The following is a 13,046-nucleotide window of genomic DNA, read 5'->3' as shown; positions in this document are numbered from 1 at the left end:
TCTCATATGAAGAGCTGGCTGGATCAGGCCAATGGCTCATCTAGTCCAGCATCCTGTTCTCCCAGTGGCTAACCAGATTGTTGTTGTTGTTGTTAAAATGTGCATACTGTTCTTCATCTGTAGATCTCAAGGCAGTTCACAACATAAAATTACAATATAAAAACCACAAAATACATAATAAAAGCAAGAACAGGAAGAAAACAACCCAATAATTTCCCCCTTCCACCAACATATTTAAAGGGGGATAGGATGTTAATCAGCCAAAGGCCTGGTTGATGAGGAATGTTTTCGCCTGGTGCCTAAAGGTGTATAATGAAGGCACCAGCTGAACCTCCCTGGGGAGAGCATTCCACAAGTGGGAAGCCACTGCAGAAAAGCCCCATTCTTGTGTTACCACCCTCCAGACCTCTTCTGAGGAGGCACATGAAGATGGGCCTCACAGGATGATCTCAGGGTAGGTTCATATGGAGAGAGGTGGTCCTTGAGGTATTGTGGTCCTGAGCCATTTATACTTTATAGGTCAAAACCAGAACTTTGAATTGGGCCTCGAAACTGATTGGCAGCCAGTGCAGTCAGGACAAGATCGGTGTGATATGCTCAAACTGTCTTGCCCTGGTGAGCAACCTGGCCACCGAATTCTGTACCAGCTGAAATTTCTGAACTGTCTTCAGAGGTAGCCTTATGTATAACACATTGCAGTAATCTAACCTAGAGGTTGCAGTAATCTAAGCAGGTGCCTGTGGGAAACCAGCCAGGAGCGGTGCTAGGGCTTTTTGCGCCCTAGACAAAAACACCTTCTGGCGCCCCCCAGGCGCATGCGCCATGATGCACGCACGCACACCGCTGATGCCCCTGCGTCCCCTCCATTGGCGGGAGGAGCGCGGGCCAAGGGGGGAGCTCGGCGCCCTCCCGCCTGTGGAGGGGACGCTTTGAGCTCCTCAGCAGCAGCGGCTGTAGCGAGTGAGCGGCGGCGGCAGCAGCAGCGCCCATAGCTGAAGGCTTCAGCTGCGGGTGCTGCCGTCGCTTGCTCACTGCAGCCGCTGGGGAGCTCACAGCGTCCCCTCCGTGGGCGAGAGGGCGCTGAACTCTCCTTTTGGCTTGTGCTCCTCCCATCTGTGGAGGGGATGCTGGGGGCTCCTCTGCGAGCAAGCAGGCGGGCGGCGGTGGCGGCAGCACCCATAGCTGAAGGCTTCGGCTGCGGGCACTTGCCGCCACTACCGCTGCCGCTGGGGAGCTCTTGGCGTCCCCTCCATAGGCGGGAGGAGCGTGAGCCTTGGGAGGGTAGCGGTGGCGCGGGGGTTTTGCGGGGCAGGCTCGGCAGCGCCCCCTCCATTTTCGCGCCCTAGGCAATGGCCTAGTCCGCCTAAATGGACGCACCAGCCCTGAAACCAGCAAGCAGGATTCATGCACAAGAGCACTCTCCTCTCCTGTGATTTCCAGCAACTGGTATTCAAAAGCATTGCTGCCTCCAGCTGTGGATTTCATTTCATTTTCAAATGGGGCTGCAGAAGAATTTAAAACCCCTACTAAACGCATAGACAGGAGCTGGCAAAGAAAGTACCTGCCCTCCCTCCCACCTCTCAGGTTAAGAGCTGGAAGTGGAGAGCCAACTTTTCAAGAAGGGTTTCTCATTTCCCGTCTTTGATCAGTGAGACCAATGGAGAAGAGATGTGGATGCTTATGAATAACTTCCACATGAAGCCGGGAAAGGGAAGGGCTGCTGGCGGCATCACCAGGGAGCTCTCTGTTTGACTCCAAGGGGCTCTTGTTCCAACACCAGCTTTTGCTCCCTCCTTGTCAGACAGCAGAAGATGAAAGCTGCCTTTTTGATTTAACAGCACCTCTTGTGACAGGCCAGGAGAGGAAGAGCCTCTGAAGCATTGGGGTGGGGAGCAAGGAAAGATCAATGGGATCCAGATAGATGTGACAGGAATTATGAGACTAGGTCTCTAAATGAGTTTGTGCTTTTTCCTGGACCTGCAAAGTAGATGCTGACCCTGCCAGTATAGCCAGTCTCTCATTCCTGTTTCGGGGAAGATGTCATGCCCCTTCACCCTGATCCAGGCACTTGTGCGAGGAGGGGTAAAAGAGGTACTTCTATCATTTCTTACTGGAATACTTGGTCTGATCTTGGAGAGAGAGGAATTATTTTGCCAGACATGGTGAAGCATGGATGGTGATGGTCAAAAGGCAAAAAGTTCCAATATGGCCGTGAACTGCAGAGAACTGCAGCCTGGCAGATCTCTGTCCTCAGTTTCTCTTCACTCTTGGCCATAGTTTGACTCTGAGCAATATTGATAACTCTTAATTTGTTTTTTGCTCGCTGATATGCTCTTAACATACATATATTTAGCTTGTACACAGTGAGCTTTATGTGCTTAGCAAAAATAAAGGGAGCAGACATCCCACCCACCATTGCAGCCGGTGTGTTTTGACTATATGCGATTTTGGCTTCAGGTGCTATCCATGGAATGTTTAGAGGGTTTGCAAGGAGTGGATACTTTGAACAATGGCAATTCCAGACACTTCTGTAGCACTAATATTATTGCATCATCAAATACCTGGTTTTTCTTTCCAACATCTGGCCCTAGTATGTTGGCTACTTCTGAAATACGGACTGTTAGTAGTATAATAGTGCAGGAGCACAGACAGTTGCTCTATTCCATTATCATGGTTACTGGCAACTGGAAAGTATCTTCTGTGCATGCGGAAAACTCCCCTTTTCCTCCTACCATGGAGCAACCTCTGCTTGAGTGATGGAAGGGGAAGGATATCAAGAGGTGGTTCAGCTTTCAACACATTTTATTTATTTATTTAGACTATTTCTATGCCAGCCAATATATACAGTATATAAATATTTCTTAAGTAATATATAGCAAACAAAAACAAACAAAAAGTTACAAAAATACATAATAAAACCATTAATGGAAATTACAAATAAATACTGATATAAATTCCTTCTTCTGACACACTTCCTCACTCAGCACCTCTCAGCCCCCTGGCTTTTACCCAGGACTCCACCCATCTACCCCAAACAAACTCTCAAATCACCTCCAATATCTCACACCAAAGAAGGTTTCTTGGACCTGCTAACATCATCCCCGTCTCTCTAGGCTTGCTTTTATGGGCAGGCACCAAGACTGAGGCACCTTCCTTAGGCTATCCACGCCAGCAGGTTTGAAACTGATTATGTGCAGTGCAGCGGATTGAGTGCTAAATGCAGCAGAGCTATAGACAATGTGAAGAAGTCTTCATCCCTGCCCATGAAAGCAAGCCCAGCGATAGGGCACTAAAGCAGCTGGAAGAGAAGGGGTGTGCAGAGGCTGAAGAAAGATATTGCACCCTACAATAACTGCATTAGGAAGTCCTGGCAACTTCCTTCTTAGCACAGGGGTAAAGAGGGGAGGGGAACAAAAGGAATTGTTTGACTTAAGAGTGTGCATACACGTGCACACACACATGCGAACACTAGTGGAGAATTCTCAAAATAAGCATTGCCTACAGAGCTGGGGGTTGCTTTTTGTTTTACTTGTATTTCTTGTCATTTGCAACATGGGTGTAACCAGGATTTATGTTAGGAGGGGCAGAACCTCTGTTTGCTATGTATTTTTAATGTTTTTTATTGCTTGGGGGCAGCTGCCCCTCCCTGCCCCCCCGGCTATGCCCATGATTTGTAATAACCTGTGGAGTTTATTCTGTCATCATGGAGACTGGAGTCCTCCATTCCTTTCTGCTGAGTCTCAAAGGAGCAGAGATGACCAAAGCTCTGCTACTGCTGTGGTGGGGCATGGGATGCCCAGCGGTGGAGCCAGCTGTGTACCTTACTTAGCTTCCAAGGGAAAGGCTCTTAGCCCTCAAGCAGAGGAAAAGAAGATATCCTGGGCAGTGCAGCAGGTTCGCCTTTGCCAGCTGAACAAGCAAGAGAAATGAAGCTTGATTTGGTTCTGGCTTCTGCCCTGCAGCTTATTGGGCTTCAGGGTCTGGATGCAGCCTCTTGCCTCCTCCCCACCACCTTAGGGCCCAGTGGAGCATGACTGTCTGCATAGCTCCAGCATGGCTGCTCTTTTTAAATGACCAAAATCCATTGGAATCTAAATTCTTGAATGATGCTTCACTTGTGCCTTCAAGAGCTGCCCCAAATGAAAATGGTGGTGATATTCTTTCTGGAGGGAGCACCATGATGAGAGCCACTCAGAGATGCCCAGGGCAAGGGTTTGGTGTGTGCATGGAGCTGAGTGGATGCTTCACGCCAGAAGGGCCTTCCGGGTCTTTTCATGGAGTCAGCCCTGCACAGCTTGAGTAGCTGCCCATCTCGCCTTGGAAATGCTTTCTCACTTTGTTCAGAATTGGCAGTGATCTGACAGCTGAAACTCCCTGTGTGTCCGGTGAGTCCATGGAATCCAGGAGAGGAGCTCTGTGAGCATTGTTGGGCTGTCCTGTCTTGGGGTGTGAGCTGTCCTGGACAGAAATCCCCTTAAGGCAAAAGAGCTTGCCCCTTCTCCTCAGGAGCTCCAAGAGCCAGGCTGCCAGAAGACCCATCAATGGACCCTCTTCTGTCCAGTTGAAGCCAGGGAGTCTGCCCCCTGTGGATGCTGCTGTCCCTCCTCCGAATAGGTCTTATTTGTGCACTCCCTTCTTAGGAAGCTGCTTTCAGCCGTTCGCATCCAGCCACTTAGCAATAAAGCAGACAGAAATTCAAGTAGTTTCAGGCCTAGCAAACTGACTCTACCCATCTGTGCGCCGCCCCCACCCCCCAATTTAGAATGCAGGAAGGCAAAAATTGAAACTGCTGTTGGTGAGGCGATAGCAACATGCATATTTGATTTTTATGATGGATGTAAATTGCTGAATAAGGCAATGGCATAAAGGGAGGCTGTGGCTTCCTGCCTGTCACGGGCAGCCAGCAACTGCGGAACAAAAGCTCTGGCCATTAGAAACTCAGCAGAGAGGCACATTATATAAATGACTTTGCCTTCCTCACCCCTCTGCTCCCCACTGGGGCAGATAGGACAGCACTGGGCTGGGGCACTCGATTCTTGTATTTCCTGTGTGAATGCCCACCTACCCGCCTTTTATTTTTTTTAGACTGACCCCTGACAAGTTGGTTGGGTTGAGAGAGTCCAGGGATTGGCCCCACAGTGAGTACGGCAGCTGAACCCAGGATTGCACCAGGTGCCTCTCCAATGGCATGAGGCTCCTAGACTCTGTCTTCCTGGCACTGTCAAAGGCAGGGCTCTGCTAGACAGACAGGAGGGTAAGTTAATGTTCTTGATATGATCCCCACAAGAGTGTGGCTGCTTCAGTGCAACTGGGAGCAGTTTTGTTTTGCTGCAATTGAATTTGTAGTTCCAGAGCAGTTCTGGGGCACATATCCTTCCTTAGAAAGCCAGTCCCAAGAGAGGAGTTGTGTTCCCTGCAACAGAATGCCACAGATGTGAAAGAGGTACAGGCACAGGGGACACCTGTCATTCTACTGCTTGCCAGAGGAGGATGCTGCTCTTAGCCCTGATGGGAACTATTCTGCTTCCCTGAACTGGTGCCCCGCCCCCAGTTAGGTTGTGTTTTTTTCGCTGCTAAGTAGCTAAACTGAGATGTTGTGTGTAAGAAATGGAAAGTGACAGGATATGACCAAGACATTGGAAATCAATCCAGACTAAATGCGCTTCTTAACTATAAGTGAATAGTTGAAAACAATCCTCTTTTATAGCCGTGGAGATAAATACTCTGTTTTTATTAGGAAAAAATGGCTTTGGACTGAATAAAGTCATTTGATTAACTAGTCAAAGCAGATGGTTTATTGATGTTTCAGGAAAGAGTTTACAAGGTCTGTTGAAAAAAAGAGACCCAGCTATGAATTAACAAATGACCCTGCCGTGGGGGACATTGACAGTTCACTGTAATAGATTTATGGGCTTCAACTTGGTGTTTTGTCCACATCTGGTTTATTATGATAAAATGTTGAGGCTTGACTAACCTATACCCTTCTTGCAATCTACTATATCGACCCTTGAACTCTAGGACTCTGTAGCAAAGCTGGGCATTAAAATCCAAATTTGTCTTAATCCAGCAAGATCAGTTTCTGTGTTGTAGTTTATTTTGAGCGTCCGTCCATGTATATACACACTGCACAGTGGAAGGGTAGATTACATTGGCTTGTGCCCAAGCTATTTATATCTTATGGCAGTGGATTTAAAGTTTAAGAGATGAGATCCCAGATGATTTGTGTGATCTCCAGGAACTCAGCTGTGCCCCTAGAGACCTGGGGCATGGATTTCTTGGAGACGGGCTTTGAGTTTCTCAGCATTGCCACTGACAGACAGCTATTCAAGGCCGGGCAAGAGGCTGAGGGCTGGAGCTCAGGGACAGAGTAGAAGATCCAGGTTTGGTCCTCTTCCCTGAAGGAACAGAAAGGGGCTATTGGGAGCAGTGGTACACCAGAGTTGATGCTGCAGGCATGGTGGGACAGCTGTTCTGCAACTTCCACGACAGATACTCGTAAGTTTAAGAATGTAAGAGCAGTTGTGTGGGATAAGACAAAAGGTCCCCCTAGCCCACCACCCTGTTCTGACAGCAACAGCCACCTAGGTGCCTCCAGGCATCTTATGAGCAGCAGGGTTTGAGGGCAAAGCTGTCTTCTTTGCACTGCCAAATCTTTTAGGGCAGGCCTCTTCTCAGCCCCTCAGTACCAGAAGCAACCATGCCTCAGTATGATGGAGGGGGAAGGCCATGTCACATTGCCACAATAATTCATAGCAACTGTACAGCCCCTTGGCTGTGCTGCTACTGCTGCTGCCTATGTGACACACTCTCCCTTCCTCACCCCCATCCCATTTCATACCCTAAGAGTTGTTGTTGTTTTGTTTCTATCTGGGATGGGGCCCAAAGAGGAGAGGAGGCAGGAGCCATGGAAATGGAATATATCTCTCCTGTGGGAAGCTATGAGAGGAGGAAGCCAGCAAGGGACTCCTATGTGTTAATTTGCCACTGTTGTGAGCTCTGCTAACCACTATCTGAATGTAGCTGAAGATGACAAAGTGATGAATGGAAGTCGAAGGCATCTTTTATTGCCTCCACCAGGCTTGTGGGCTATATATGCACTTTCTACTTTTTCATAACAGGTCTGGTGGGCAGTTGGCTGCTGGAATTCCGGGTTGTTCTGTAGCTGCTACTCTCCTGTAATAAGATCTGCAGAAATAATTTAAAAGAGCTGAAAGGCAATATAGAGCCCTCTTTCCTCCCTCCCTCTGCCCCAGCATACAATAGGAGCTTGCCACCCTCCAGATGAACTAAGCTGCCTCCTAAAATATTTCTTTCCCCTATTTCTGTAATTTATTAACTGCCTGCAATTTTATTTACTGGGGGGCTCTGGATTAACTCTGAGAACTGTTGCTGTCCAAGCTTCCCCCTCAGTCTCTTTTGTGTCCTTTCTCTCTCCTGAGAGAGCCAGTGTGGTGTAGTGGTTAAGAGCGGTAGACTCGTATTCTGGGGAACCGGGTTCGCGTCTCCGCTCCTCCACATGCAGCTGCTGGGTGACCTTGGGCTAGTCACAGTTATTCAAAGTCTCTCAGACTCAGCCCCACTCACCTCACAGGACCTAGACTATCAGCATGGCAGTAAGCAGTGGGTAGCAAATTTAATGTAAAGAGTTTGCCTATTATGGAATGTAGAGATGCACATACAAAACAGATTCCTGCATGTGCTGCTCCTTCAGCTGAAGTGAATGGGTTCAGTGCTGCTCAACCTGCTTCTGCACTAGGCTTTGGGAACCTTTGGATGCTGCTAAACTACCATTCTTTTCAGCCCCAGCAAGCATGGCCAATGTCTAGGGATGATGTGAGTTGTAATTCAGCAACATCTGGAGGGCCAGAGTTCTCGCCCACACCTGCTCTACATTGTCCCAGAGCCCTAAACCAGCTCTCTCCTGCTAGCTATAGAGATTTAACCTGCTATCAGTAGGGCTGACTAAACTTGTCAGAATCATACCTGTTCATTGGTCATGCTTGCTGGGGTTGGTAGCAGCTGGTCATATTGCTGCTGGTGGCTTCTAGTCATGATGACTGTGTCTAGGACCTCTAGGATCAGAGGTGTGGTGCCTCTGAAGAGCAAGGTCTGAATGCAATATTATCTCCACCACTTGGTAATCCCAGTAAAAGGCAAACTGCCTCAATTTGTAGAGGAAGAACCTGGTTCTCCTCAATGTTAGTGCCTAGCCTCATCCTGTTCCATGGTTCAGGTAGGTAGCTGTGTTGGTCTGTCACAATCAAAATAAATAAATAAATAATTTTTTTTTTAAAAAAAAAAGTCCCGTAGCACCTTAGTCTTATCCTCTTTTAATGCCATCTGCATTTGCATCCATGACTGCACTTGGTAGGAGCTCAGTGGGCGTGCCAAGGAGATCTCTGGCTGCTTTGCGGTTTCCCAGAAGCAACAGCTTGGCCACTCTGGGACGGCTGAGCCAGGGGCATCAGTGCAGAGAAAGAAAGCGGGCCCAAGTTTTCCTCCTCCTCCTCCTCCCATATTTGGATTTTACTTTTACAGGAGGGGGGGGGGTTGTGATTAAATAAATTTGACTGCGGGTGGACTTAGGATGAATAAGAGGAAGCCCCCCCCCGCAACACCCACACACCCCGCTGCCCTCATTGGGGCGGGACACCCACCCACATGAAAAGAAGAGGCGGAGTTCCAACCCCGCTGCTAGGCATGGCATCTCAATGGAGCCTTCATGGCCAATGACAGTCTACTTCCACACAACATTCGCGGCCGGATCATCCTGCCCGCGGCTTCACCGTACAAGTCCACCACCTGAAGACCCCCAGAAAGGCCCGGTGCCTGTGTGCCCCCTGCGGGGCTGGAGTCCGCATCCACGGGCGCCTGCCCGAAGGTACCGGCGCTTCGTAAAGGGCAGGGCAGGCCCTTGGCTTGGGGCGGGGAGGAACGCCGGCTTGTCACACAAGTCAAATTCTGGCCTGTAAGACAAGGGGGCGTGTTGCCCCATCGCGGTGCCTCTACCGCGCGGTCGCCATGGTGACCGGCGGCCGCTCTCCCGTCTGCCGAGCTTGCCTGCAATACCTCGTTCCTTATTGGCCGAAGGGAGAACCAAAAGCCAATCGCCTAAGCCGCTTTCGTCCTTCCAGGTGCCAGCAAGGTAGAGCGACTCCAGCTCGGAGAGGTCCGTTGCGCGGCTCTCCGCCCCAGGCAGCGGTGATTGGGTTCTGACGGGGAAGAAGGCGGGCCCAGATCTGGCACTCCATCGCCGTTGGCCGAGCGGCGTGCCCATCACTTAGTGGGCGGGGAGAAGGACTAGCGGCGGCCCCGTTTGAAGCAGGAGATGGAGATGGAGGCACCGGAGCGGGAAGAGGCCTGGGGTGAGGAGGTCGTAGCAGGGAACGCGCCCCTTGCCCCTCAGAGGAAGCCCCTCCCCCAAATGCATCCTTCGCGGACCCCTGCCATCCCCCCGCCTCGTGTCCACCGGGGAACAAGGGCGGGGTCTGGAGGAGGAGGCGCCCCCACCCTCGGCTCGCCCCGTCTCCCGGTTCTGATGGCCGCCTTTCTCCCCAGCAGAATGCCTGGGCCGCCCTCCGGCCTCTCGTGCCCTGAAGCGTCTCTTTGGAGAGCTCCGTACCCTCTACCAAGAGCGCCTGCATTGCGTGGGGATCCAGCTGGCGGAGAATCCAGAAGGCGCTCGCAAGGTATCTCCCCTCTTTCCCTTAATAGGTCTCCCTTTGTACTAGGAGGTGTTCCCCTGAGCAACATCCTGCCCCTTCCTGCCAGGGTACTGCTGGCTCGCCCTCGACTGCCCAAAGGGAGTGGGCGCCTGACACAGGGCCGGATTTAGGTTTGATGAGGCCCTAAGCTACTGAAGGTAATGTCCAGACCTTTATATGTCCAGCTGTCCTTTGTCAACAACAAATTGTCGCTGTTAGAAATGAGAAAACTATTGATATTTTAGGAAGCAGACTAGCAGGAATGGCCCATTTCTTACATCATAAAAGCCTACACAACACAAAACACTGTTGCTGTATGTAGGTTTTATTTGTTTTTTTATATTTTGGGAATGTACATCCAGGTTTTTCTCCTTTAAATTTTTTTGGGTGCCCCAAGAGAATGGGGCCCTAAGCTATAGCTTGTTTAGCTTATACGTAAATACAGCACTGCACACATACCCTGTGACTGGCATTGCTGCAAAACTGGTGGCTGGTTTCTTCAGTGGTTGTAACTGTTTGCTGTTTATCCCACAGCTTTTTCATGTTTGCAAGGTGCACGGTATCTGGGCCATCAGCTGCCAGGCATGCTCATGTTCGCACGATTGAGTTCTTGGGTGATCAACCTACTCAGCCTCTTGGCTCTCTTCTTTCTGTTTGCATCCAGAATTAGATTGTGGTTGTGCACCTGTGGGCCTGGCATTTTCTTGCAATGTATTTCACAGCTGCTCTATTTCATGGAGGAAAAATTAGGCCTACAGGCTCACCAGGTGTCCCTGGGAATCAGGTCTAAGGCCCCTTGGAAACTTACCCAAGGTTAGGGTTGAGAGCATGAGAGGGTTGTTCTGCTGTGTGGTTGGACAGTAAAGGGACAGTATCTGGATGACTGAATCAAGCCCTCCAAGGAGTCTTGTTTTTGAAGGAGGACAAAGTCCAGAACTGACTGTTCCAGATAATGGATGCTCTGCTCAGGTACTTCTGCCTTTGTGGGCTGTTTCTGGTAGGCTACTCTGTGTGGTGGAGATGCTCAGCAGCACATTGGCTGACAAATGGTATCTGAGTACAAGCATAGCAACCCTATTGCCAGGCACCTTGATCCACTTGTTTCAGAAGTTCTGCCACTGAGTGCTGACAGGGCAGCTGGAACTTTCCACAAGCGCTCAGACTTCCTCCTGAGTTGTCTAGCTTGGCACACATAATTACCCAGATGCCATTTTTGGCACTTTTTTGTATATTAGAAAGTGGGAAATGGAAAGAGATAATAAAGGTATATATTTGGTCCATAAGTAAAATTTTATTTGAGCAGCCAAAATGTCACAAATTAACGTGCACATTTCCAGGTCTCTAGAACTCCTTTTCAGGCTGGATGCCAAGCAGAACAGGGGGAGGCAAAGAAAAGCTGGGTTAATGTTGTAGCACTTTTTTAAAAAAAATTTTTATTAAGTTTTAAATAACAAATTTCATTTTAAACAATTCATTCACCTTCACATTTAGGATTCTCTGAATGTTGTAGCACATTTAGTCAAAGTCTTATAAAGTGATATTCACAACCTTAAGAAGTAGAATGTAGTATAATGCAAGCTTCAAAAGAGTGCAGCTTTTAATATTGTTAGGAGTTATTAAAATGTGAATGAGAACAGGCAAAGTTACAACACTTTCATAAACAATGGAGGAAAAAATACAACTAAGGATAGGGTTGTTAATATTCCATCATCATTTTAGACAACACATATAGGTATTAATAAAAACTATTAACTACACAAGAAGAGCAAAAGATCCTGGAACTGACAGCCAGTTCTGCTCTCAGCCTCATTCCACCTCCTGGTGAGGCCTCCATTCTGCAAATATGGGATTTTTGTATTCTACATGGCCTCTGCCACTAGTAGGAGTGATAATAACATCATGGTAAGTTGACTCAAGTGCTGCCTTCACCCCACCAATACAGCTTTAAACAGCTGCCTGCCATTATGGACTCTGCTCAGCAAAGGAGAGTCAAGAAAGGGTCAATGTCTCTGTCATGTTTATGCCAGTGTGGTCCTGTTGACAAAAGCAAAGTCTAGGTGACATTTATGTGGCAGTGGGCCCAATCGTCTTCTGGCATTGGATGCAGTTGTAGTTAGTGCTGAAAACTGTGGCAAATCTCTGGCAAATATTGTAGTGCTGGCAGTGTGATTATGCTGGCCTGTAAAGAGAAGGATGCTCCTTGGACATGGTCATTGTTTCTCTCATCTATCCCCCTTGCATATGAGGTTTTGGAACTTAATGTTACTGTGTTTTAAGGAAAGGCTTGGGTCCCATTGTAGACTGTTTGTGCTCATGACTTCTTATGATCTCGCTGAGCATCCAGACTCCCAAGTGGCTCCTGAGCAGGGTGCTGGAAGGTGAGGGATCCTAAAGTCTCTGGCTGGGTGACCATTGATATCTGCATGTACCTCGAACCCTCTTCATCACGCTTTCTGTGTAAAGTAGAAACCTTATCCTTCTACCTTCTTTTGTTCAGATAGGGAATATTCCTGGCAAATAATGATCAGTGTAGAAACTAACTAGCCCATTTCTGAAAAATAAGGTGGCCTTGTATGAAGGGCATATTACAGTATTTGTGTTGGCTTTGGTGGTCTTGGGGTGCAAAAATATTGAAAGGTTTTGCTCTGTGCCTGCATGACAGCCATCAGCCTGTATTGAATTCTACAAATAGCATACGTGAAAGGTCTTGGAGATGGGGAGTCTGCCCGCTCCCTCCCCAGCTGGTATTTTTAGCTGGATGAGAGAATTAGAGTGCTGGTGCGCTCTTGTCCAGGGTTCCTACTCACCCTTCATTCAAGCAGAGTAAATGCAATCTCCAATACCGTTCTTAAAAAAAATCTCTGAAGAGCCAGAGCACTGGAGGGCTTCAAATGAGCTGTGGAATAGAAGCAGTTCATTAGACACTTAGTTTCTATCTTTGGAAACTAAAAGCCTAGAACAAAACAGGAGGCATTTCATCCTCTGCCAGATCGGATGAGAAAATGTAGAGGGGGTAGTGGTTGAAAGATGAAAGATAGGGAGGGAGGCAGCATGAAAGTGGAACTACCCCCAGGGAGAGCCAAAACATTGCCACTTTAGAGGAGGGTGTGTTCCTGAGAATGGGGAGCAAAAGCCAGCCCCTGGTACACATGCGCCTTGAATATTGTGGCTTCTGGAAGATCATTTGGGGAGCTGCTGCAGTGATGAAAAAGGGCTGTGCTTGGCTTGCCTGTGCCTTGGCCAGGGGCTTCCTTTTTCCAGGAAGATGCCTCTGCTGCATGGAGGGGTATAACCCTAATGGCTGGTTGTATGCCATTAAAAGGTATTGTACACTCATAAAAG

At 48.7% G+C, this 13,046-nt stretch overlaps 1 protein-coding gene across 4 annotated transcripts in view; it reads left to right on the top strand.

Annotated features, from left to right (window-relative positions):
* The first annotated feature begins 9,134 nt into the window (after positions 1 to 9,134).
* Positions 9,135 to 13,046, top strand: part of PMFBP1 (polyamine modulated factor 1 binding protein 1) — an 82,987-nt gene continuing 79,075 nt past the window's right edge. For 3 of the 4 annotated variants that reach the window (XM_088671987.1, XM_088671986.1, XM_035118016.3), the window contains exons 1-2: positions 9,135 to 9,365; positions 9,562 to 9,689. In XM_088671987.1, coding sequence (XP_088528113.1) covers positions 9,329 to 9,365; positions 9,562 to 9,689 — 165 coding nt within the window. In that variant the 5' untranslated portion in view covers positions 9,135 to 9,328. Of the gene's footprint in view, positions 9,366 to 9,561; positions 9,690 to 9,787; positions 9,863 to 13,046 lie in introns of those variants that run through there. The other variant, XM_088671988.1, reaches the window with a different exon arrangement.

The sequence above is a fragment of the Zootoca vivipara genome, chromosome 6, assembly GCF_965207765.1.
Source record: "Zootoca vivipara chromosome 6, rZooViv2.hap1.1, whole genome shotgun sequence".
Lineage (NCBI taxonomy): Eukaryota > Metazoa > Chordata > Lepidosauria > Squamata > Lacertidae > Zootoca > Zootoca vivipara.
Note: the sequence above shows the minus strand (reverse complement) of the source record. Positions and strands in the feature narration are given on the sequence as shown.